The following is a 26338-nucleotide window of genomic DNA, read 5'->3' as shown; positions in this document are numbered from 1 at the left end:
GGCTAATTCTGGATTATTCTGGCCGATATGGACTCACTGCATCATCTTCACACGTTTTTTAATGAGACAGAAATACTAAAATGTCTGAAATGTGACAGGTTGGCACACAGTAGCTTAAGTCATGAATTTATGTCACCTGGTAGCTTAAAACCATACTGATTTAATTGTAGAAAAATGTCCAATTGTAGTTTATTTTTTGTCCCATTTTACCTGAATGCATCTCAAAACCTTCACCCATGAGAAGTAAAGTGTATTGTGAAAATATTTTGATTATGCGTCAAACATTTAATAAAATGCAACATCCCAAACCATTTTTGTCATTATACCCTAATTATTTTAACTGTAGTACCAACATGAGATAATCAACACTGTAAAATCTGAAGTTGATTTTACTTTTAAAAAATCTAGAACACTGATTGCCTTGAGAAATGTGTGCAACTATAACATGTTTATTTGATATCTAATTGTAAAGTTTACTTAAAATTTAGTTGTATTTGCTTGATTTAATTAAGCTGTTGCAACTTAAAAATGATTTTATACATTTAATTACATCAATCTTTCTAAGTTTTAGCGACTTCAATAAATCAAGTTTAATGTGCGATACATCTGTATCCTGCCGGTTGCAAACTATTTGTATTTTCTTGAACATGTTAACAAAAACAGAATTTACAGACCTCCTAACTTCATCACTGTGATGATCAAATCGGACTTGGTTTACTAAAGTTATTCAGAAAGAAAGAAAAAGGTAGTTGAAACAACTTTACAAAATTCAGTAAATGGAGCTCAATTTTGAGTAAATGTAACAATTGGATATAAAGTAAACATAAATTGAGACTAATATTACATTTATTTTACAAGGCAATCGGTTTGCAAGATTATTTTAAGGAAGATCAACTTGTCAGATGGAGTTTTGCCACCTTTGCTCTGCTCATCCTACTTATCTCAAAACCATTAAATGAATGTTTCATGAAAAGCACATTTGTAATAACAATGCAACAACATCTTCGGTGACTGTCTTCTGATATTTAAGGAGCCAAAGATGTAAAAACCTTATTTGTCAGATTTTTGCCTGATGTCCTGCATTACCTGACTTCACCCATAAGTGCGTATGAGTGCAAAATAGCGCAAATTCAAGAATAACATCAGGCATGAGTGTGAGTTTTCGGATCCTATTGAGCTGCGGGGTGATGGCAAACTGAACCTCCCACATCGCAGCCGTCCACAGTTTCTAGCACATCAGCTGAACTCTGCGCTGTCTGCACCCACGGTCTCTCCATTATTCTGGCAAATCACTTGATATCCTTGAACACTTTGTACGCCTCTCTCTCTCTCTCTCTCTCTGCGTCTCTCTGCGTCTCTCTCCGCTTCATTATTCTGCACCTGTCAACAGCGGACGCCGGCTCCTGCGCGCGCTCCTCTTCTTCCTCCCTCCATCCTTCCTCCTCTTTCCGCTTCTTTATTTACCGTCATGACTTCTGGGAAAGACGCGAACGGGCCGGTGAAAGCGGCTCAGCAGCAGGATCAGGTAGGACTTCAGACGAGCCGTTTGTGTTTATATAATTGCGCGCGCGTTTGGCGTTATCCCTCTTTAACTCTCTGTATGCAGGAGCAGCTGCGAAAAACAGATTGAACATGATATTCGACTTACGGTAATTTATCAGTGTGTTTATCAGTGTGTCAGTTTGACTTATTTTCTTTCTTTTTTTTTTTGATTTTGCATTTTCCGGTTAGAAATGGCTGCAGTTTGAATGTATGCACCGACTTCTAAACTTCTGCCTAAATATTTAATTAACTGCTATTGTGAGCCCACAGGTGTAGTAGCATCTATACCATAACAGCCTGTGGTGTGTCTTGTCTTCATGAATTATTTGACTTTGTGATACATTTTTTTGTTTTGGTTCCAGGGATTTTTGTGATAAAAGTTTGCAGCGAAAAGAAGGCAGAAAAAAAACAACCTTTGTTTATGTGTGTTTGAGAGAAAAGACAAGAGAGTGGGTGTTAATTGCTCTGCATTGTTCTGTCAACTCATTGAGTTTAAATTGTGCTGTGTATGAGGCCATAGGGAACACTGCGAAGTGATGTAATGGCACAGTTCCACTTCTGGGTTTACATAACTGAGCCCCTGGCAGTGATACCATAATTTAGGTTGAAAGGTGCTTCACAGAAATAAACTCATGTTTGCTCCTATGAAGTGAGAACATCTTGACAATAAATCTGGTTGCATAACAGGTGTTGATTGTTAAGTGTTTGGCTCGCACAGGGCATTTTCAAAAGCTGTACTGAATATGTGATAATAAAAAAAAAGCTTATTTCATCAGTTGAAGCAAAGATTCTCTGCAATACATATATTTTTTTGCACGGGCAGGATATAATTAGGTTTGATATTTCTCAAAGCAGGAAGAATTTGAAGAACCTCACCTGCATTTTAGTGTTTCTTGCCTTCTTGTGCACTTTCCCTACAGCGTAAAGATCTCTTTCTTGTGTCTTGAATGCAGCCAGCACCTTTTGAATATTTTAACTTTAAAGTGTTTATTTTTTGCGTCCTATTCATACATTTATGAAAGTGAGAGTGCAGAGTCGACAGCAGAACAGCAGATCCTTAACCATGTTCAGATCAGGAGGAAAAAAAGGGAGCCTGAGCATCTTTTGAAGCTGAGAGGAAATTGGATGTCAGACTTGAAAAAGGAAGCTCGCACACAGTGAAATGCACATAAGCTCATCTGTGTATCATAATACACAGTTATCATGATACTCATGCAGCTATCATTTCATCTTTGACATGAAAAGGAAGGAACACGTCTTTATTCGCTTTTCATTAGTGGCCGGCCTCAACCTCTTTTCTTCTTTTCAGTGTGCACAGTTTATACAAACAACGCCGTTTCCTGTTGGATGTGGCACTGGAAAATCTACCCCCCTCCCATCACTGACGCCATAGCCTCTACAGTGACCTTGCTCGTTGGTAATATCAGTTTCAAATGCAAATGCCAGCCCTACTCTTTAATGATGCGGAGACAGAGGCAGAGAGACGAGAATATCAGAGCACAGGAAGTACCGTGCAGCTAAGAAGCACATCTGAACTCCAGCTCTTCTCTGCTGCTGACAGTGGAGGTTTTAATGCAGTTGGGCAATGTGTTGCACTCGGCTCTTTATCCAGCTTGAATCTGAGAATACAAGTGAATAAATTCAAGCTATCTTATCTTCTTCTCCATATAAAATATGCTGCCGTCTTCATCGGGGCAGTCGTTACACGCTCTGCAAATGTGCCTCCATAGTCTTAAACTGATATGGCATCACTGTCAGTCTCTTTTGTTTGGCACCACTGCAAACAGCCCCTCACATTGTCGCTGATCGTGATGCTTTAAAGGCGTACAGAAATTGCCACCACGCAGTGTATTGTTGCTCTGGGTTAGTTGTTTATGATCATATCACCTCTATTACTGTACTCTGCTGCTTTTCAACTCCAGGTCATTGTCTTGTTCAAGGTAGCATCCTCTTTTACTGTATCTCATTTCTAGCTGCAGGGTAGGCGCTCTGTCATTTAAAACGCAAGCACCTGAAACAGACTGAGGGGATCAAAGGTGACTCCTGCAGTATAAGAAGACTTGTTATATAATGGATGAGCTGGGGAGACTCTACTGTGATTAAATTCAGTTTGAACATTTTTGTGATTTTTAATGTCTTTACGCTGGTGACAGCAGTGACTTTAGGAATGAAGTTTTCAGGTTGCCTGTTCGTCCCATTGTTGTGAACATGATATCTCAAAAATGCCTTGAGGGGATTTCTTCAAATGTGGCACAAACGTCCACTTGGAGTCAAGGATGAGGTGATTAGATTTTGATGATCAAAGATCAAGGTCACTGTGACCTCATATCCATACCATTCTCATGAAAATGATATCTAAAGAGTGGCTGGAGGGAATTTCATTAAAATTGGCTCAAACGTCCACTTGAGCTGCATTGGAATAGTCAAAGAATTACATCCTTTGTATTTTTCTGAAGAATTTTCCCTGACCGTGTTGGAAACATGATGAGGTCTTAAAGATGTGAGAAAAGATGTGATGGGAAGAATTTATACGGACATTGAAAAATACAACAGCGTTGCTGAGAGAATCTGATTGCGCTTACGCTAACCTCCATAATTATGCAACGGCAGATTTTATTTGAAGCGATGGCATATTATATCTAAAGGTCAAAGGTCAGCTGCACCATGACATCATAATGCTCTGCAGAAACACTTTTCTGGCCATTACTCAACGCCATAACTCAGGAACAGAAGTGGGGACATTTGATCAAATACTGAACAAGTGACACTAATCTTGGGTGTCCACTAGTGATGAGTGAGCAGGTGCGAGTCCTATGGGTTCCACAGGTCCTTTCCGTCAGGTGGTTCAGGTAAGGTTGTTTGAAAATAACTGGTTGTGGGCATGCAGGTTATAAAGTGGCAAAGCTATGCTCTGAATGAACAGAACAAAATTAATAACTTTCAGTGCAATAATCCACCTTCCACCTTATCTTCCCTTCTCTCTGTCTCTCTGTTTCTCACACAGAATGTATCTTTATCATCAGCGGTGCTGCTCTTTGGCTTTCTGATATTCACCCACAAAAATCTTCTACCATGTCCTAACAGCAAACAAGTGCCTTTCTGTCCACACTGACTCCGTGAAATATGCACTTCTTTAAGGTCATGTGAAGAAACCACTGTACCTGTTGGCCTTGTGCTCAATATCATTGTCAAGACATGTCAAAGATGGATCAGTACTTGCTGTCTTCCTATGTTTGTAATTTTTAATTTACATGAAACGCACTTTATACTGTGGTATTTTAACCCGTTTTCATTACAAAGTCTTCAAATACTGCCACTTTTGCTGTGATTTCAGCATAAGATCCTAATGCCAAAAGCAACCTTTCATGTTGGTATGATACACTGCTGCACGGCGTCAGGTGAGAACACAGCCAGGCAGAACTGGTTGTAGTTATATACGCCAGTGGATGGCACCTTCCGCAGCATCATGATACACGGATGGGCGGCGTCAAGTTGAAATGCTGTCGGTAATGACATAATATAAGGAGCACGGAGGTCCCTGTGGGGCAGGCAGAAGGGGCTGTGTTCGCCTCCTGTTTAATTGTAATGTCTTTTAGCACACCTTACCATCTGCGTCTTTTGCCTTAACCTAACCATGTGCCAGCATGTGCTTTTGTTGACTCCCTGGCGTTGGTGGCCATCTGCTGTTGTTGCCTAAACATAATCACGTGCAGTGTAATCCCAACATGAGCTTTTGTTTAAATCACGTCAGCGGCATCCCGAAACATCAGAGGGATACGCACAGCATAATATGTAGATGTGGAAGCCCACAGCAAAGTGGAAATATGTGATGAGCTTCAGGTGATTGCTGTTGCGCCATGTGAAGTGTGTTAAGTGAAGACAGCATGTTTCTCACTGGGAATTACTCGTTCATTATAAAGTGATAACTTCCATTTCACCAATAACTATACTTAATACCTTTTATTAAATTCCTCTAAAATCTCCATTACATATGACATATGAGTCCGGAGAGACACGGACATAAATTGCAACTTAACTGGCTGGCGGCAGCATACAAACGTGATGCGGTAATTCTAGCTTCCCCCTGAAACGTTCATCATTCTAGGTGCATTTGGTCTGCACATAATTATTCTGAAGGGATAATAGGTCTCCTATCTCTCCTTTAACTCAAAATGGATTAAATTTTCAGGGACATTTTGAGGGAAACGTTCAATTTATTTAAAGGACAGAAAAAAGGAAGGAGAAAACAGCAGCGAGGGTTATTTCCAACTGATCCATTCTTGAGTGATTCAACTTCAGTCACGTTGTTGTGCGCTACAGTTCTTCTGATGATTAAAAGATACTGTGCCAGCTTTGTCCAGAGGCAGGCGGTAATTCATATCCTCCTGAGAAAACACTTCTTTTCCTCAGTCTTGTCTCTTCCTGTCGATAACACAGCCTCATTTTTACTTTTCTCATCTCAGTCCCAGTTTCACATACTCAGTACGACATGTTATTAATTCTTACAAAGACCAATGAAAAGCTGCACAAAGCCTAGAAAACATCTTCTGATAACTCCATCTTTTGTATTTTTTATTTTTTTTTTTTGTCACAATGACACATTTCCTACTTCTATGGATCTCCCCCCACAGATTCTCACGTCTAATCTGTGATTTATTTGTTCACAGATTGGGATGGATTGTCTCCCTATCTGTTTTGTGGATCCTTTTAAACTATTAACTTCAGGAAGGGTCGCCCAGAAAATCAACACACTTTCAATTACGGCAGCACACTAAGTCTCTCCATAGTAACTCTTTAGCAAATGCACTAAGCCACTTTTCTTCGGTTTCCTTTGTTGGAATTACATTACAGATGAAAATTTGCCAAATCATAGGCTCATGAATGTGTGTGTTTGTGCCACTGCAAATGTTAAGCAAAGACAATATTCAAGAAAAACTGTTATTTTGGAATTTAGAAGTGACTCAGTGATTGCTTCACTAATCGGTGACATTTCAAGCTTCTTAAACTTGTGTTTGTTTTGAAAGAAAGACTCTTGGAAGAGAAACTCTTCATCGGTCACCCCCACCTGCTGCTAAATGTTGGAGGACAGAACTGCTGCTCGAATGTGCAACAAGCTTTGGAAAACATTTTGTTCTCATACTGCAGTCGAAAATGACAGCACAGTACTGTTTTGCATTACCTTTCAAAGTGCTTTGTGATCACGTAACTAATTGTTTTTGTTGGCTCTCTACTCTAATTGCACAGTTATTCCCGTCTGCTCTTCAAAAGTGAATATTTTGAATTATAAGCGGAGGCTCTTTTTAGCCACCTTTTAGATTTGTTCCTGCTTTATTTGCCCTTTTTTTTTTTAAAATAAATTAATGAAAGCTCTTTCAGATAGTGTTTGTGTGGGTCTGGATGTTTTTAGCCGCAAGGTTGACATTTGGGGTTTTGTAGTGAAATGTCTCTGCAACTGTTGGATGGATTGTCATTAAATTTGGTGCAGACATTTATGTCTGCACCAAACAGGATGAATAATAATCACTTTAGTGATCCCCTGACTTTTCATCCATCCCCATTATTAGGTCAAAATTTTAATTTATCTTTTATGACCCTTCATTAATCACCAAATACCTGCAAGACCATCCCGTCAGCCTTAATTGTATTTTGTGTCCAGTGCTTATTTGCAAATGTTAGCATGCCATGGACATTATGGACAATTCCTGAAGCTTATGGATATGGACAAAATGGAGCAGTACCACCAGAGACCACGGGGGCAGTGTAGCGTAGTTCAAGCAAGACATGATCATACGAGATGAAGCAGACGTTTAAAAAATCACAGCATTGAACAAATCGATAATATAGTGAAATACTCCAACATGTTGTGATGTACCGTATATAATGGCCTTACAGATGATCAGCACCTGCACCACTGCCTCTGGTAACGGGCGCCCCATGTGCAGGGGCTGTGTGCTTGCCGCAGCCGCCATGGGTTTGATTCCAACCCTTGGCACTTTGCTGAATGTCATCAGCTCTCTCTCCCCCTTTTATGCTAAAGCTGTCCTTTCAAATAAAGCCCCAAAACGGCCCAAAAAATAATCTTTAAAAAACAGCAGATTAAAATGACCTCCTTCACCTGGCCTTGTTTGTTGTTGTGAGAAACTTTTGAATCTAGTGTTATCTATTGGCTGTATTTATGCAATCTTAAAGGACGCATGGAAGTATGAGGGCAGTGATGCTTACAACATTTGAAATGGACGGATCTATTTTTGTACGTAAATAGAGTATAAATGAGCCTTAAGACGTGAACATGGTAAACATTATACCTGCTTAAACTTGTTAGCATTATGTATGTGAGCATGTTAAAATGCTGATGTTAGCATTTACCAAAAAGCACTGCAAATACAGCCTAATGCCGGGTTCACACTGTACATGTAGACCACACAAAATGCTCCAGTTTTACATAAAGTGATGCCTGCTTCCTTGCGGCACCCATGTTAAGTTGCTGGGCAGTTAACATCGGACACACCACAGCCCTGCTACTGGCTCACAATCTGCAGAGAAAATTTCGGTGTCTGAACTATTTTATATATATATATATATATATATATATATATATATATATATATACACCTCTTATGTGTCTGGCCAGGCGACTGCTGGTCAAGGTACTTCCACATACACTGTAATCATGACATAACAGAGCCAGTTGTACTCTCAGTCTTGTTACACGGCAATTAACTTATTTTTGGATTGTGGCAGTACTATGTTTGCTATGTATCTACAGTATGTTGTAGTGTATGGTGTTGTGTGTCCTGTTTTTTTTTTTTTTTATACATATTTTGTTGATTTGTAATGCATAAAATGTTGTTGTTTTAAGTCATACTAAAAGACATCCAGGTACACGTTAGAGATTGCCACTTGTTTCAACACTAAATGCAGAGGAGTGCACACACACACACACACACACACACACACACACAAAAACACGCATACGCTGGATATAGAATAGATCCCCCGGAGCACCTCCCTCTCCAGTCTGGTAATGTATCCGTTTTGACAATAAGACAAATGCAGCGCCTATTGTATTTTTAAATGAGACACGCTGACTGGGTGTAATTTAATTTAACATTGTCAACATACAGAATGCTGTGGCTGACTGGAAGAATTTAAGTGTCTGAGCCATGGAAGAGAAAAAGCATCTCATCAGTTATTGAATAATTTATTCCCAGGTGAAATCAGATAATGGCATAAAACACAGTGGTCTAAATCATTTAATATCATTTTGACTTGTGAAAAAGACAACATAATACACTTCGTCTTACTTACCTTTCCATATTAATGGGGCAACTAGTAATACTACTGCAACTACAACCACCACTATAACTACTGTTATTACTCACTGAAAAAACTCAAACCATGTTTGAAAGAAGTATATGTTGCTGTATGCGACATTTGGGGCATAAAGTCCCTTCTTTATGCCTCCTTTGCATTTTTACTTAGAACTATACAACAGCAGCATCATGCCGCTCCAGTGTGATTTTAGACAGCATGCTGGCATTGTAGGAAAAAAAGAGGCATGAAATTTAACACATTACATACACATTGGTAGCCTTTTATAAACAATAACATGGCCATAACAATAATTTACCATCTTTTATATAGCAGCTGATCTCGTCTTCTGATCAGAGGGTAAAGAGGTCCCAGATATCATTGATTTCCCGATTTGTCATCAATTACGGCATTTATGGCCCCAAATTAGCAGCTATGTGTTAGCCACTAACTGCTTCTTAAATCTCCTATGGTGGGTTGCCATCAAAATGTCACACCTGTCTTGCCCATGTCTGTCTCTTTCAGACCCCTCTAAGGCAAAACAATTCTGTTCCCCAATTTCGTGATTGTACCTTTTATACAAAATGGCAAGGCAGCGTAATTCCTGCCTAAAACAGGCAATGTAAAAGGGGCTTGTAATTCAGAGTCTGAGCCACAATTGTCTGCAAACAGCTCGCAACGTGGAGATGGCTGAACTTGTGGCTAGCAGCTAACAGTGCTTACTTAATTAACAGTGCTAACAACAGCAGCAGTGCTGACAGACTTGGTACAGCTTTTGCATCAATGTTGTGGATCACTCACTATGTGTGATGTTTACGTTGCTTGTATCAAGAAACTGCCTTCACTGTTTTAGCTCACTTTCTCACTAGCCTGTTTCTTCCAGCATTTGCTGTCAGCATGTAATATTCTGATAAACCCGCTGTAGCTGCTGAGCACCAAACAGACACACAAAGTTAGCGACTTGCTGGAAAACAAAGCGGAGCGTGTAGCAGCTTAAGAGCCAGATATTTTCCTCAGGAGTTATTGGAGGCCAAAAAACAACTGCAGGGAAAACAAATGTTTGACTTCAATTCACAAACAAAACTCCAAATGAATGCTAATGTCCCATTTTGTCTTCTGGATATGTAAATAAGCAACTGTTTACAAGCATGTTCATCATGTTAAATTTATAAATTCATATTATGTCAGTGTTGTCTTCTCAGCATGTGCTGTGGCTAAAGAACAAATTAATACTAATCCATAAAACTTCAGATCCCCCCACAATTAATTATAATGTGGATAGAGCTTAACTCTCTCTGATTTGCAGAGTTGCTTGTAACCAGATGGAGCTTTGTAGAAGAATTTTATAAGTGATTTAGTACCCTACTTGTTAACCAGTGATGATGTCACTGCAAGACAAAACTTTACTTGCAGGTAATGAGAATATTCCTGAGCTCTTTCGTTCCTCTTCTGTTAAACAGCAGTTGAGAAAACCACTAGAGTCAAAGATGAGCTAACTTTACATAATGTTATTCTCATCTTACACATTACGTGAGTACCAGAAACTAAACTCTGTCTCCTTTCTGTGCTTTTTCTTCCTCCACTTCTGCACATTACTTTTATAGAGAATACATGCTGGAATATGATGTCTCTTTTACTATCTTGCAGTACTTTGACTTAATGTCTTTTAGGGCTGTACTGAGTAGTTCAAAGCTTCATTTGTAATTTGACATTCAAACACTAAATGAGCATTCGGAAGCTGAACAGCCTTTTTTTTGCATGTCTATTCATTCAAGTTCAAGTTTATTGTCATATACATTAAAAAGCACAGTGTGCATTCAGTGCAATGAAATACATCATGCCCTAGCTCTCTCTCAATCCTTAAAACATACAAATAGTACCACAAATAAAAATACATAACCTGGTAATAAAATAATAGCAGAATATAATTAAACATCGATAATCAACAGTATCTACACTGTGCTGCTGTTCAGTTTGAAGCTTTTATTTCTGCACAGTTGCAGATACTGATAATGATAAGAGTATTAGTATTATACTATTTGTGAAATTAGATTCTAGTGATGACTGCGTAAAAGAGATGTAATCATTCCCAAAATCTACGTGTTTTTTTTTCCTAACAGAAGGTTTAGCTCCTGTCAATATTTGTTGTTGTACATCCTTTATAAAAAACAACATTTTCAGTGCAGTCAAATGCAGTTTCGTCCCCCATTTGCCACACTCAAAGGGTGTCATGTACATGTATTAAAGCTGTAGTCGGTAACTTATATAAAAATAACTAGTTTTCATATTTGGTGAAGCTGTGACAGATAATCTGTGAAAAAATAATTTTGCAAGAATGAACTAAAACAACCAATCAGAGCCGATGAATCTCAAACGCAGCAGTCTGTCATGTAAATTACTGCTCATGAAATGTCAAACTGTCAAACAAAGCAGCACTGATCAAATAAATCAAGATTCTGTTACTGCTTTTGTCTATTTCTCACCTTAAATGTTTTCAGAAACATGTTATTGTGTACTGTTCAGCTTAGTGCTCTATGCATATAGTGTCAGTTTCAGTAAATATAAGAAAAGCTTTTTTTGTAAAAGTAGCCAACAGCTTTGAAGAAAGTTGATTTATTAAAAAAACTTATTTAATCTGATTTATCACTTTAATCAAATTGAGGATTTTTTAATTTTCTTTTAGAGTGATGACAAAAGATGGCTGTGTCATCAGTGTGTGAGTGCATGTGAATGTTTAACTGATGAGCACTGGTAGCCTCAGCCATTAGTGTTTCTGTGCTAATGGGTGAATGTGGCATGTAGTGTAAAAGCGCTTGAAGTGGTTGGAAGATAAGAAAGGTGCCGTACAGGTGCAAGTCCTTTTACCATGTCCCATGAAGACAGATATTGAAAACTTTTTCAAAACCTCAATAGGCACTTTGAATGTAAAACATTGATGTGCGGTGCAGCCCTTGTGTTTTTAGTCAGATGTATGTGATGTGGTTTGGTTTACAGTACACACCACAGTGTGTAGAAACAGCTTGACTCATGCATCCACAACTTTGTGCTTCCCTCCACTTATTGGAGGTGATCTCATATCAGCAAATGCATCTCCGGGTTACAATATCTTATCCACATCACATTTTGTTTTCTTTGTCTTGCCTCAGTTGAGTGTAAATGCTGCACTCCCCGTTTTCCAAAGTGGACAAAGAAAGGCTGAATAGACAGAGACAAGCTGATGTCCTACTATCCATGAACCAAAAGCCAGCTGGCATGAATACTTAATCTCACTCATGAATGCCCATGATTTATTGATGCAGTTCCACAGGAAAAGTTTACCCCCATGTCCAAAGGCTACTGCTTCACTCTCGAGTTTGACTCGTACTCAGACAGCGACTACATTACAGTGGAGTGATATATCGTGTGTCGAGTGTCCGATGTCTTTAGACAGCTGAAGTTTGCTTTTGTTTCAAATGTCTATATGTCCCCTCCTGTCGCATTTGAGCGTCTTGTTTTCAGGGCTAATTCCGTGAGCCCCCGGTCACATTTCCCACATGACGCTTAACTGTAATATTAGTCCCCACTGTACTGCACAGCAGCCAGCACCATCTTCACTGCAAATCTGACTCAAATGACTCTCTTGGTTCCCTTGGAAACCAGGTGCTCAGAGATCAGGAAAGATCCATTTCACACTTCAGCAGCGAGCAGAGAGACAAAGAGATGGTTAGACAAAGGGAAAGTGGGAGGGAGAGAGGATTAGAGAGAGAGAGTGGGGGGGTAAAAGAAGCTTCACCTTAAAAGATGCTTTATTCTTATAGCTCCGTTGTCTCGAAATAGAATGAAAATAGTAACAAATGGATTGAAAAAAATGTGTTCCTCCTTCCCCTTGTGGGATTTTCTACCCTTTAGAGTCGTCAGTGCCGAGATGCACAGGGTTTGTTTAGATGTGGCGTCTGTAGAGAAGAGGGTGAAAATGGCTCCGGTTCTCATTTATTGATGCAGCTTTTATTGTTATCAGCTGTACGGCATGCATGCCTGCTCTTCACACAGACAAACAGAAGGAGATGGCTTAATGCAGACAGCCAGTAATATCTCACCGTGTCTGAAAACGCTGCCAAAGGTCAAGATTTCCTTTCCCCACTCAGACGCGCTTTTGCCTCGTTAAGAGCTCTTCATAAAAAGGTCAGCATCCTGGGGATACAAAAGTTTACGGCTGCTCAGTTTGTTATAGACTTTAACACGTTATGCATTGGGGGAATCTGAGTTTAGATTCTGTGTGTCTCTTTAAGGTTTTGATTCACCGGAAACAATGGAGGTGTTGATCATTTTCATATATTTTATGTGAGTGGATTCAGCCTAAGTTTGGAGCTGCCTGTTCATTTGTGGTTGAGTAGGTGGGTGAAATGTTCCACATTGCACAAAGGGATAAAGCAGTCTGCAGGGATAAAGCAATCAGAGCTAAGACACTTTAATAACAGTGGATTGTGTGAGAGAACAGTGCAATTTTAAAATATACTCTGCAGCCTTTGAGTCTACATTTTAAATACATCAGCATGGGAACAGGTTTTTGGGTCTTTCAGACAATAAATAAAGTGATTAATAAAAAAAGAACGAAGCTCCTACCTAAATCTGTACTTGGCAGATGCTGGTTGTATAAGAGGGTTTAAACCAGTGAAGCTTCCTAAAGATTATTTTGAGAATTGATGGGGTGTTTCATCATAAAAATCTTCCACAGTGTTGACACACCAGATTTATTTTCAAACTCAATACTTAATGCTTCAACGGAGAATTTAGCACGATAGTTTCTCCAAGTGGCATCACTATAAGAACATTTGATTTTCTCTACTTTTTCTTTACCAACTCATTCTGTGATAATTTAATCACCAGCATAGACGCCCATGGGCTACATCAAAATGATCAGAACCCTTCTGAAAGTGGTGAAATTACGGTTATGTAGGATTTAACTCCTACATTAGACATTAAAATACACACAGACAATGGAGGAACTGAACTTATTTACTTTAGTCCTGTATGCAAGTACACTTTTGAGGGTACAGTTAGCAAAATTGTAGTGAAATATGTGTATTTTGTAGCTAGTCTGGCAAAATCTCAGTTGTTTAGCAAGTGTTGCCCTTGGATTAGTAGCGAGAGAGGAGACAGTGTTAACTCCATAGAGCCTGTGGTACACCAGTTTCCAAAACACTCAGTGGCATAGGTTGAGCTAAAACCAAGCAAAGCTATTAGACATGCGCTTAGACATGTCCCATTAGCTCTCCTGCAAAACGTCAAGAGAGGACATGCCCAAATGGAGTTCTTTCCGGAGGAATGGTTCTGGTGCCAAGACCCGATGACACAGAGGTTTGTAAATGTGTAGACCTGACAAAATGACTCGGTCAGAAGAGACACGTGTGTCCATCAGTGGAGCACACTCTTGGACAGCTTCAGGGCATTTTAAGCAGGATACTCTTTGACAGTTGTAGGACACCAAAGTATCCTCAAAACTGGATCCAAATTTGGCATTTTGGCAAACCCCCTCTGCAAGTGAGTCTGCTCTACTCATCAGATTAATTTCTCCATTTGGGAGACATCGCTTTAACAGACTCGACTTTGGCATCTCCTATGCACCAGAATGTCTCCAAAAGTGTATCAGCTGCAGGAAAGCCCAGACAGAGTTGTCTGCCAGATGGATGAGGTCCTGGTCCATGCAGAGACTCCGGCACAAAGTGAATGTCTGAATTCTCTAAAACCTCTGTCAAGTCTCTGGTACAGATCATCGACAAGGTGAGAGCTGTCACCATCATGAAGGAGTCCCCCGATGTGAGCGCGGTGAGATGGCTTCTGGGGATGGTTAATCATTTAGAGGAGAAGACACAGTTGGTGGGAGAGCTGCGGTGAGCAAAGAACATGTGAACCCTGGGAAAACTCACAACAGGGCTTCTGACAGCATCAAACACAAAGTGAGCCACCACAGGGTCTGGCACTTTACAATCCCAGAGCACACACGATCATCTCAACTGACGCATCGTCATATGAGCGGAGAACTATATTGTTTTAGAGATATGAGGATGGTACTTTAAATCCAGACACTTGGCAAAGACAAGCTACAATAAAAACAGGGCTCTTGCCACCACATTGGCATGTGAGTGATTCTCACTGCCTAATTGGCATCACGTTTCACATTAAAATCGATCATAAACCTCTGATAAACCTGAGAGAACTTGATTGAAAAGGAGACTGATGAGATACCCGTACTATTTCACACATTCCAGGTGAGAACATAGCAAGCAGAAATGTGCTGTCCAGTCCACCCAAGTGCTACAGATGATAAATAAGAAACAGAAATTAATCTTTTTGCAGTGTCATGTCATGTCTTGCAACCACAGTGCAGAAACTGCAACAGATCAAGGAGAACCTCATCTTCGAAACCCGTATGTCGTTGGTCTAGATGCTACGTGAGCATCTTATGGACAATGCCTAAAATTGTGAGGTTTCTGGTGTAACAAGCCGATATTTCAGCTAATTTCATAAACAGATATCGGCATATGAATGCATATTAATATAAAAAGCTAAATGGTCAGAGGAGAGCCAATGGGACCCAGGATGATATTTCGGCTGATGCATTCCACCTCTTCTGCTCTACATAGCGACTGTGAACCTGCCGCTCAAACGTGATTGGTCAGCACTACTTGGACTACAAACAGTCCTCAAACAGAAACCAACAACTCCGATATAAAATCTTGTACCGTTGCCTACAGATTCTGCCAGTTTGTCCTCATTCCCATGTGTGAAATACTGCTGCTTTGTTATGCCCCTCCGCATGTGATATCGATGCCAAAGGAACCCTTTATTTGTTTTTTTGGACACAATTCAATGTAAACCCATTCACAGCAATACCTAATGCTGAGGGCACTGATGTAGCATAAAGAGCAAGAAAGTCCATGCAGGATAAAGGGAGAGCTGGGAGGTTTATAGAGATTAAGGAGCACCAAGACAAATGTGTTAAATCAGGTGACGCAGTTCTGTATCAAAGGCTGTCCTGACAAATTAAGAATGACAGGATGGTGTTATCCTTACCTTCAGCATGGATCTTACTGGTGAAAATGACACACAACTAGTGATCCCTAAGTCACTACTTAAAGAGATTTTAGGAAAGTTGCACACTGGTCATCAGAGCATAGCAAAATGTAGAGCGCAGGTAAAACGTCTTGCTGCGTGGACTGAAAACACAACTTTAAAAGACGACGGAGGAGTGTGTGCAAAAGAACAACAGAACCAGAAAAGAAACATTACTGCCAACTGAATTTGTTTGGCTGGAACAACAGCCGGTATTTAGTGGTAATCCACAACCATAATGTAACAGTTTAATCTTCTCTCTCCAGCTTTCTGTTTTTCATTGTTGACACAATTTCTTAGTTACTTTTAATGTGAATACTGTGAAAGTCTTTGAGAAGAGAATGTGCATCATTATCCTCATTTAAACCATATCAGCCTAGTCACCAGAGGAAAATGTTGGCTTGTACATTTCTGCAAACCAGGGATATGTAACATTTGTTTCATGCTTTTTATATCAACGTTTCTAAATTGACGTAGCTGTGATTACATGTATATGAGCTGACTGTAATCTGGAGGTGGAAGGGATGGTGGATAGTGTGACACTTGGGTGAGACGGCTGGCAAGCTGCAGACCACTGATTGAGACCAACATGCAACAAAACTGGTTGTGTTTAGTGAGATGTGGGCGGCATTTCGAGCCATGATTGGGGCATCAAAACCAGGTATTAGAAGCCAAAACATAATCTTTTCCTTATCATGCCAAGTATGTTTGGGAACTAAATATAACCATGCATGTATCACAGCCAACATAAAGAAACAACATAAAGAAGTTTCAAAATTTATATGCCACATAATAATCTACAAATGTTACATAACTGGGGTTTGCAGTAACAAACAATGCCAACATTTATTCTGGCGATTGGTAGGACTATATGACATCTCCCTCCTTTTCACAATGGCACCCTGAGGCCGTTCAGAACTGCTTTTGATTTCATGCAAGGTGTGACAACATTTAATTGCAACCAGTTATTTTTGACCCTTGGATAATTTATCCACCTATATCTGCCACTAATTTAGGTTTCAAACAGTCTGATTCAGCAGTGAAAGGGTCAGTGAAGAACATAATCACATCTGCAGCTCTTTTGCTTACAAAACATTAAAACTCAAACCTCTCTGAGATTAAATAGTGTTGCCTACAGGAAAGTTTTTTTCTACCATTTGAACTGTGACTTCTTTTTGGTGGAAATGTCCCCACAAAACTCCAGAAATGAAATCATGGTAAATGAGAGTAATTAACATAACTGAGTTTAAGTGAATTATTTTTCAGAAAAGAATCTTGCTTTAAGGCCAAGCACTCAGTAAACAAACTTGTGATGCTTTAATGTTGTACTCTGCAACAGATTTCGTTAATTGAGTGGGTGGTTAAGATGGAAGTGACAGCTGTCCTTACGGCTCTGTTGACCACGGCGTAGCTTGTCACAGGAAGCACGATAAACATCGATCACATCTTTCTCAAGTAGGTGTTGTGTATCCAGGATTATTGGCAGTGAATGTTAATGGCTGTATCCATTTCAACTGAATGCTGTTTTGTTGAGGAGTTTACAGTGAAAAAGGCAAACGTCCAACAGTATTTGATCTGCTATCGATTTGAATTGCGGAAAAGCTCCCTGACCTCTGATTGAATAATTGGGTGTCTGTTTACAGATATGCCAAGCACTGGAGGGAAGCTGCTCCTGCTCGTCAAGTCATCTGCATCCTACATTTCCACAGCCTGAATTAGCCCACAGGGCCTGCGGGAGATGCATTTAAGATTCAAAAAAGTTGGCTGTCTGAAATCATTTTACCATGCGCCTCTTGTGCTCCAGTACAATGCGCATGCTGGATTTGTTGTGGGTGGGAAAAAATGACTGGAACTAAATATTTACTCACATGCCTCCCAGGCTGGCATCAAAGTATCTGGAAATATTCTGCTGAGAGACACTTTTCCTTTGTTATGTGACGTAGATCCAGCTGCCACATTTAGAGATCTCTCCGTCAGGTACAGGCTTCACTGAACAGGATACCAAACTGGGCTGCATTTAAATCACCTGCCTGCAATAAACGTTTTTCCATTTTCATTGCAGATACACGGAAAAAACAAGTAAGCAGATTCAGAAACAAGACTGTTATCTGCATTCCTGTCAAAGCATCTTAATGTTTTATTTGTGGCTCGGTCAGAGGTCTGAAGTGATAGTTGATATCAAAAGCAACTTCAACAGCATGTCTTTCAGGGACATTAATATCTTATGATTCCAGTATGCACCTTATCGCGAAAATCCTTACCTCTGCAGCAATACATCAGCTTATTGGCATGCCTGCTGTTTTTCTATGTGTACTCACTGCCTTCAGTATCGATTAGCTTCACTGGGAGACAAACTGTGCAGAGACAGGAGGTGCACCGATAGTGTGAATGCACACACATACACACAGGTACACTTTAAACATTTAAAGGTGCTGTCAGCGATTCTAATCCAAAACACTTTTTTATTAAATTCAGCAAATATCTCCTCATGGTCTGCTAGCTGTTTCTTCTGTGTGTGGCTGAGAATAAATGTGTGGTTATGCACAGCCATGCTTTTAGCCAGTTATTCCAATTACACATTTTCCAGGCAATCATCAATGCTCCTCGTTGGCTTGGCTTTGCACATCCAGGAATTTGGGTGGGGGGTGTGGGTGGAGCTACAGGAGGAGTGTGGTTTTGGGTATTTAGTTCAGATTGGGCTGCTGTAGCAGTGTTTCTCATAGAATCAGACTCTGGCAGTGGGGGTAACAGACGACAGGGGAGGCTCGGCAAACCTTCCCATTTTTTGTTTTTTTTCCCCAGTTTTGCAGGCAGAAATCACCATCGTTTCTTTTTTCTTCAACAGCAGTTTGTTTTGTTTGAGTCACAGGATGGATAATTGATCTCGAGCCGTTCAGAGCTGATCAGATCAGATACATGGATGAGACAAGCAGCTGCTGCAGAGGCGAGTGAAAGCGAACTTTTAGACCCAGCACAAGTTTTGCTTTCACTATACCTGACTTTCTACTGCTCTGTCTGTCCCCAGAGTACGCTTCAGTGCTCCGACACTGTGGTGCAGTGAAAAACCCAATGGTATAGGTTTTTCTTCAGTGCTCCTAATGAATGTACCACCTCCAAAAATATTAAATCAGTATATGGATGCAGATTTTCTTATCTTAATTTTTATTAGTTATTCTCAGACCCACACATTAAATCCCAGTGATATTTTTCGTGACTCTGACTCACATTTATCTAATGTCAGTGTCTGAAGTATTCTTGAAATTTATGATGACACCGAAAAGTCAAGTGCAAGAAATGCCTAAGGAAACTGGCACATCACAAATCTACAATAAACAGCTTAGCTATCTTGCAAAATATTATTTTTTTTCTTGCGATTATGGCTAATGTGTGACCTGCATGCTAACGAAATAGCTAATTGACATGTCTTTGTAGTGGCATCACCTCAAAACCAATGATTTAAAGAAGCCTGACTTTTGTTCATTTGATGTGTAGTTGTTTTGTTATTTCTCACTGAAGCTTTCATGCTCAAAACTGTTATTCCTACAACCCTTATTACTTCTTGTAAAATGTTTGGCAGTATCCATAACACCGGTGTTGTCAGAAGTTTGACTGATAAGAAAATTTCGTCAGCATGGCATCCATACTTCAAATATGAATAATCATTCTCCAGAATCGCTGATTCCATCTTTAAATGCAAAGTGACTTGAAATGTAGCAATTTAAAGTCTTGAAAGATATAAAAAGCATAATCTCTGCCTCAGAGTCAAGCCGCCTGTTTCACTCTCACGTGTACGCACACCCCTCATTAACTGGTGGATGGTTCACTGAGCTGCTGCATACTGTATAACCACTCACCGCGGGCAGACAGAGGCCGGGTCTAATTGCTAACAAGGATATCAACAGCTGGACTGATATGGGTGGCTGGAGCTGCTTGCTTTCTTCACTGACTGTGACCAGAGAGATTAATGTGCATATGTGTGTGTGTGTGTGTGTGTGTGTGTGTGTGTGTGTGTGTGTGTGTGTGTGTGTGTGTGTGTGTCCTTGCATAGTTTGAGAACATTGAACTGAAACCCCAATTTCTAATTTAACTCTTCAACCTTCTGGGTGGATTTTTCTTTTATTCATAAAAACATATCCTCAAACATATATAGGGCTATGTACATGACAGAATATGGCATTTTTTGAGTAGCTTAGCCTGTTTTGAAAATAATATTATAAGACAAATGTGGCTAAGACCTAAAGTGAGAGTGCCAAAAGCCTAGAAATAAAAAGGAGAATGAGACAGTCTGGAGTTCATGAGGTTAACGAACGTATACAGTTATGGCAGAAAACCTCCTGTTTCTGTTGCTTTGTAATGGACACAGTATGTCAAGGAGTGGATGATAGTGTGTGTTTGTGTTAGGTCCATCTGTTAAATCACACAGTAAAACTCCCTGAATTGGGCTTCTCGATCAAGACAGTTTAAGATCTGTGAGGCGGATCATGGGGCAGTCCTCAGTGGCCACCTGATTGCTGCCTCCCGCACTTAAAATGTTTTGTATGTCCTGTGGATTTTTGCAGTATATGTGTTTCGAACAGCGCTGATTAGCCATCTACCATCTGCTGGGCTGCGTGAGGCGAGCAGCTCATTATTTCGCCTGTTGTTTCTGTGTCGAAGTCGTAGCTCCTCTACAGCTATCAGGCAGAGCTGCAGGGACGCTCAGTGCTCGAGTAGCGGGGAGCAGCTGGTGGATGCAGTGTTACTGCACACAAGTGGCTGAGTTGCCGGCATCTGTCTGACAGAGAATGAGCTGTCCTCTAGCCAAACTCTGGCTCCTACTGTGACAATACAAAATGCATCTGCTTTATCTCTTAAACACTGTGTGTCCATTATGAAGTAAAACTCATCACCTGAAGGTCATCCCTTTACCTATTTGCATAATACATTGAAATAGATACAGCCTGTGGCAATAACTGATTTTATCTGTTACTTTTATCTGTTACTTAAGTGCTGTAAATATGATATTTTTTGCCTCTTTGTGAGTGTAATGTTTAATATTGTTTTTCAGGACCTGGTGGGCAGTGCTCCACCACAGAGGAACTGGAAAGGAATAGCCATCGCCCTGCTGGTCATCCTCATCATCTGTTCCCTGATTGTCACCTCCGTCATCCTGCTGACCCCTCGTATGTACAGTACACACACACACACACACACACACACACACACACACACACACACACACACACTATCATTCAGAGTATCGATGTATCGCGGCTTGTTTCATTAGGGATGTATAAAGTGATTATATTGCAAACATTAAGTTTAAATTGTAATATTTTTTAAGCTGCTGGTACGAGGCTCTCTTGCTCTGACAGAAAAAAAAAGACTCACCAACATTATATGTCACTTGCGCCCATCCAGACCACTCTTTAAGGGATAGTGTGAGCAGGTAAGGTGTGTATTTTTGTATCTGCAGGGCATCAGACACTGTCAGACTACTTAGTCCCACTTTGCAACCAATTAGCACCAGTGCAACTTGCAAATATTATTAATATATGAACTGGAGTGATGTTAGTGTGTCTCCTGCTCACAGGAATAAATGTTAGCATTCAATGATGCTGCAGTAACAGTTTAACTTTCTGCTAACTAATTAAAGCTAACTGTTGACCAAAAGCTCAGACTCCACAGCACAAACATCAACACTCCCAGCCCGAGACAAGCCAGGTGCTGCAAAATAAAAGCATCAGTGGTTCCACATTAATATATTTTATTATAGCAATTTCTTGTTTAGCTATATCATAACAGTACTTTAATTTCATTATAGCAGTTGCTACTTTGTTTAACTTTACTGTAACTGTAGGTGATTTAGTAGTTTAGTATTTTTGGAGTCTACAGTAGTTGGGAGGACATTTCAAAATATCATGATATATCTTGTGTATCACGATATAGCCTAAAAGTATTGCAATATTATTTATAGCCCATATTGCAGAGCCCTAATATAAAGAGGGCAGTCTTCAAAGGATGCACAATCATGTTTATTGACTGTTGTATAAATAGAAAATGGTAGGAAAATTTGTAATCTGAGTCTGGATTTGTTCATACTGGATGATATGCACCAAATGTGCACATTCATGTCAGTGCAGGATGTCGTGTCCTTTATGTATCTGATGTCTGACTTTCAGAGTTGTCACTGAACCAAATTCATATACACATGGTTATGCACATAGTAAGAGGCATTCATGGGATACAGTGTGCCAAAGTAAGCATTTTAGATTCATGAATATATAGCTGTAAAATATGAAAAGTCCTTGATCCTTTGTTTCTTAGGATGTGACACAAGGTTTTTTTTTTCGAGACTTTCTAAAAACATACAAAGATTGACATCACAATTTCCCTGAAAAAGGCTACAATGCACGCAATATTCACTCACTCACACTCACTGTTTTCTGCCTCAGTTTACAAATATTCTACACATAAATTGGGCTTCAAACTGAGAACATCAAAACATTTCACACCTCGCAGATGAAACTCAGAAACCACACACCTCTGCCAACAATCTGCCAGCAAACCTCTACACAGATTATTTTAATACTTGAAAATGTTTAGAAATGTGAAAATGTGTTTGATGGATGAATTGTCCTGGATGTGCATCAAAACACACAGTGTGTGAAAATCTTTGAATGCAATGTGCCGGCCAGATGTTAGATTGTGCAGCTTAGATTCATTAGAAAATGGCTGGAATGTTGAGCAATAACCACAATCTTGCAAATAAGTAACTTTTAAAATTAAATTCTGGGGTTCAGGCCAGCATGAACCATAAAAGTTTAAAGTCGTGAAGGATCAAGGCCTTTGAGTTTCAGACACTTGAATTAAAGATAAGTAACATGTTTTTTCTGATCATTGGATAAACTCTCATTCTTTTGCAACAAAATTGGTGCCAGGCAACACACCTCATCGGCAATGTCGCCCCCTGTTGGTCACCTGAGAATGCATTTTATTTATTTTTATTAATTTAACCCATTGAGATCCTCAAAATCAAAATCCTGGCCAACAAAGCAATGTGAAGAATTTAACAAACAGACTAAAAACACAGAAGCAAACAGTTAAAAAAAAAAGCATAAAAAGTTTTGGGGACATGGTTTAACTGCCTCATTAAAGAGCTCCACTGAGTTTGGTGATATTTGGGCAAACTATGTCAAATTTTGTGCCGGGCCTTTTGCACTTGTTTCGAACTGATAGGGACCCTTATTAAGCGATTTCAGAATAATTTTTCACATGTGGTTCAACATTGTGATAAAGCATATCAAGAGGTTTGTGTCGGACAAACTGAATGTTTAATACAAAACAATTTTTAGCATTTGTAGCACCCTCTAATGGTTGATTTGAATTAATCTTTCAGTCTGCGTTAAAGGTACTTATGTGGACATATCCTGCAAGTCTTATTACAATTTGACCCCACAGTTGTAGAGTTAGGACTTTTTATGTGCTGTGCTATGCCCCTTAAAGCTCACTGGTCAAAATCTTCAAAAAAACAATGAGATATCAACAAGCTTTATGCAACTTTTCATACGCTTGGTCCAATAATGATCAACAGAAAATGTGGTACAAATGGGACCTATGGGACCTAAAATTCAACATGGTGGAAAATCTACCCTGGTGGATGGCACTTGAGACGATGGATGTTCATACAGTTTTGTTTAAATCAGACTTACGACAGAGGAGTTTATTGACCTTTAATTGTAGCACCCTCATCGGGTGGATTGGGGTCATATTTTTTGAGCTGCATTTGCACACAACTTCCGATCATTGGTGAAAATTTAGTGTTTCTATGATGTGCCACCAAATTATAAATAATACACCAGCAAAAAAACAACCCCAAAAACCATCAAACCTGAAGCCCTAAAATTAATTTGTGCGGATTTTCTGCCAACACACTAACAAAGAAACGAGCATTTATACGCACACACCAGCCTGTTTAGGTGTTCAGTCCCTCAGTTTATACACATTTTACAAACAAGCTGTATTAGGAACACAACTCAGATGAATCTTCTTCCTCTTCTTTCTTTCTTCTTCTGCCTTTTCTTGAAGCTCAGGCTGCTCATTGTAATTTGATGACCTTCTTTCAGGGGGGCAAGGTTTTACAGATGATTTGCTTTCTTCAGTTGTGGTTGTGTACTGGTTTTACATGGAGGCGGGGTCATCATTTCACTAGGTAATGGCCCTTTTAATGTATAATACCATTCAGGCCTGTTTAATGGCGATGATTATGCAGTAATAGCTCCAGCCATTTGTCAGATTGGCACAGCATCAGAGATACCATTTGCCTCGCGTTGGAAATGAGCTTTCTCCCCTCACTCTGCAGCTTCTTCTCAGACAAGAGAATTTCACCGATTTTTCAAGACGATAAAATCTTTACAATGTCTGACATGGTATTTACACACTCAGATCTCACTGCTCAGTCACAACAGGAAGCCTGCCGAAGAATCTGTCAGCGTGCTGTTTTGTACAGTAACAACGGGCTGTCAGGCATTTCGACAACTCGTGTCTGACGGTTGTTTCGTGAGCAAAGGTGTGGTAGAAGACAGTCAAAGGGCTCAAACACTAACTCATGTGTATACCCCTGTTGTCTGCTTCACCTTCAGTTCAGCTGTCGGCTTCAGATCTCATTTGGAGTTTTTTGGGATTGGAAGAAGTCTTCCCCCCCTGCTGCTGAAAAAACGAGCAGGCAGATGTGAACTGATGCTCTCAGATCAATAGTGCAATACCAGAGGCCTCTTTCTTGTTTGTACCTTGTTCTAAATTGCTCCATCTATACTTGGGAATAGTTGTTGGAGGTGCCATCTCCAGAGAGAAAAGAACAGTATAACAGTGAGATGGTGACAGTTTTGGTATGAGGCTGCAGCCCCCTGAGCAAAGCAACACGCTGACGAGAAAGTCAAAGGATTTTCTTCAGTTTTTTTGCTCTGAATTCAGAAAACTCAGCCGCTTGAAATGCTAATAAATCTCACCAGACTCGAGGACAACTTGAAGTTTTCTTCAAGAATCATCCACATCAAGACGCTCTCACATAGACCTATGAGCTGCTGTATGTCAGATTCAACTCACGCATATTTATTTATCATTTGTTGATGCACTTGACAGGTGAAGATGACAGCCTCGCCCTTAAGAAGAAAGTGACTATAGAGGATGTTTTCGGTCCAGATCTTCACATCCACGACCCAGACGCCAAATGGCTCAGCGGTGAGTGAACAGTTTGGTATTTAGCGTCTATCTCGTGTCAAAAAATATCCAGACAGGCATCTCTGTTGTCCATGTTTCAGAATATATCAGCAGTATTAAAATCTGGCCCACTGTATTGAATTCTCCATAGAGTTATAGTTGTTTATTGTGTTTTGCACATGGGAGTGTATAGACCAAATGAGCTTATAAGACCTCAAAAAATAGAGAACATAGAGTACTTACTACCTTGCACGTAGCATTACATTGCAAACAAAGACCTTCATCTTCTTTCTGAAGCGTGAGGAGTAAAATCTATGAATAAAAAAGATTCTCTTATGAAAGTTTTTTGAATAAATATCTTACCAGAAAATGATCAGAGTAGGACATTTTATTGAAAACTGTAGCCCTTAAAGGGACAGTTCATCCTAAAATCAAAAATACACATTTTTCTCCTTAGCTATGGGGCTTTTTATCAATCGGATTGTTTTGGTGTGAGTTGCAGAGTGTTGGCGATTCCTGCCGAAGAGATGTCTGCCTGTTTCCAATATTTATTTTTAAACAACAGCAATGTCTCTCTACAGAAATCATGACCTGGTTAATCAAGATAATCTGCTCACTTTTTTGAGAGCACTTCATGTAGGAACTATTTTCTTTCCACCAAACAGCACCTGCCAACCATGCCAATACGTAAAGGGAAGTGTGCATCTACTACTAGCTCACCTGGCGCCACTGAGCCAGATAACTTTACAGCTCAGCCAAGGTGGACGTTACTAATGTTTACATCTTGCACTTTCATGTGCAAAAGCCTCTCGTCCATGAGTTCCTTCTGTGTTGTGATACAGATGGCAGCTGTAGATCAGTATAAAAAAAAGTTCCTACATGAAACTGCTGGTGATTTCTGTATAGGGACATTGCTGTTGAGTTTTTGAGATTAATTTTTTGGGTACCTTGAGCACCACAAGTGGAGAGCTATCTATGTCCATTATACTCAAGAGAAGGCAGACATCTCAAACACTCTGCAACTCACACCAAAACAAACTACTCACGCTCACTGTTCACTATCACTGCAGGTTAGAGGAAAAACGTGTATTTTTGATTTTGGAGTGAAGTGTCACTTCATTCATAGTCAGTAAACCAACAATCCAGCACAAAATATAATTGATAGAGACAATTGCAAGAGTCACACTAAACATCA

The 26338-nt window shown here is 39.8% G+C and overlaps 1 protein-coding gene across 7 annotated transcripts in view; it reads left to right on the top strand.

Annotated features, from left to right (window-relative positions):
• Positions 1 to 26338, top strand: part of dpp6b (dipeptidyl-peptidase 6b) — a 146275-nt gene that overhangs the window by 55943 nt on the left and 63994 nt on the right. For 6 of the 7 annotated variants that reach the window (XM_088085525.1, XM_088085524.1, XM_088085521.1 and 3 more), the window contains 2 exons: positions 20993 to 21107; positions 25066 to 25164. In XM_088085525.1, coding sequence (XP_087941651.1) covers positions 20993 to 21107; positions 25066 to 25164 — 214 coding nt within the window. Of the gene's footprint in view, positions 1 to 1258; positions 1526 to 20992; positions 21108 to 25065; positions 25165 to 26338 lie in introns of those variants that run through there. The other variant, XM_088085523.1, reaches the window with a different exon arrangement.

Source organism: Plectropomus leopardus, chromosome 12 (genome assembly GCF_026936395.1).
Source record: "Plectropomus leopardus strain MGB_pleo_1.0 chromosome 12, ASM2693639v1, whole genome shotgun sequence".
In the NCBI taxonomy this organism is placed as follows: domain Eukaryota; kingdom Metazoa; phylum Chordata; class Actinopteri; order Perciformes; family Serranidae; genus Plectropomus; species Plectropomus leopardus.
This window is presented reverse-complemented; position numbering and strand designations above follow the sequence as displayed.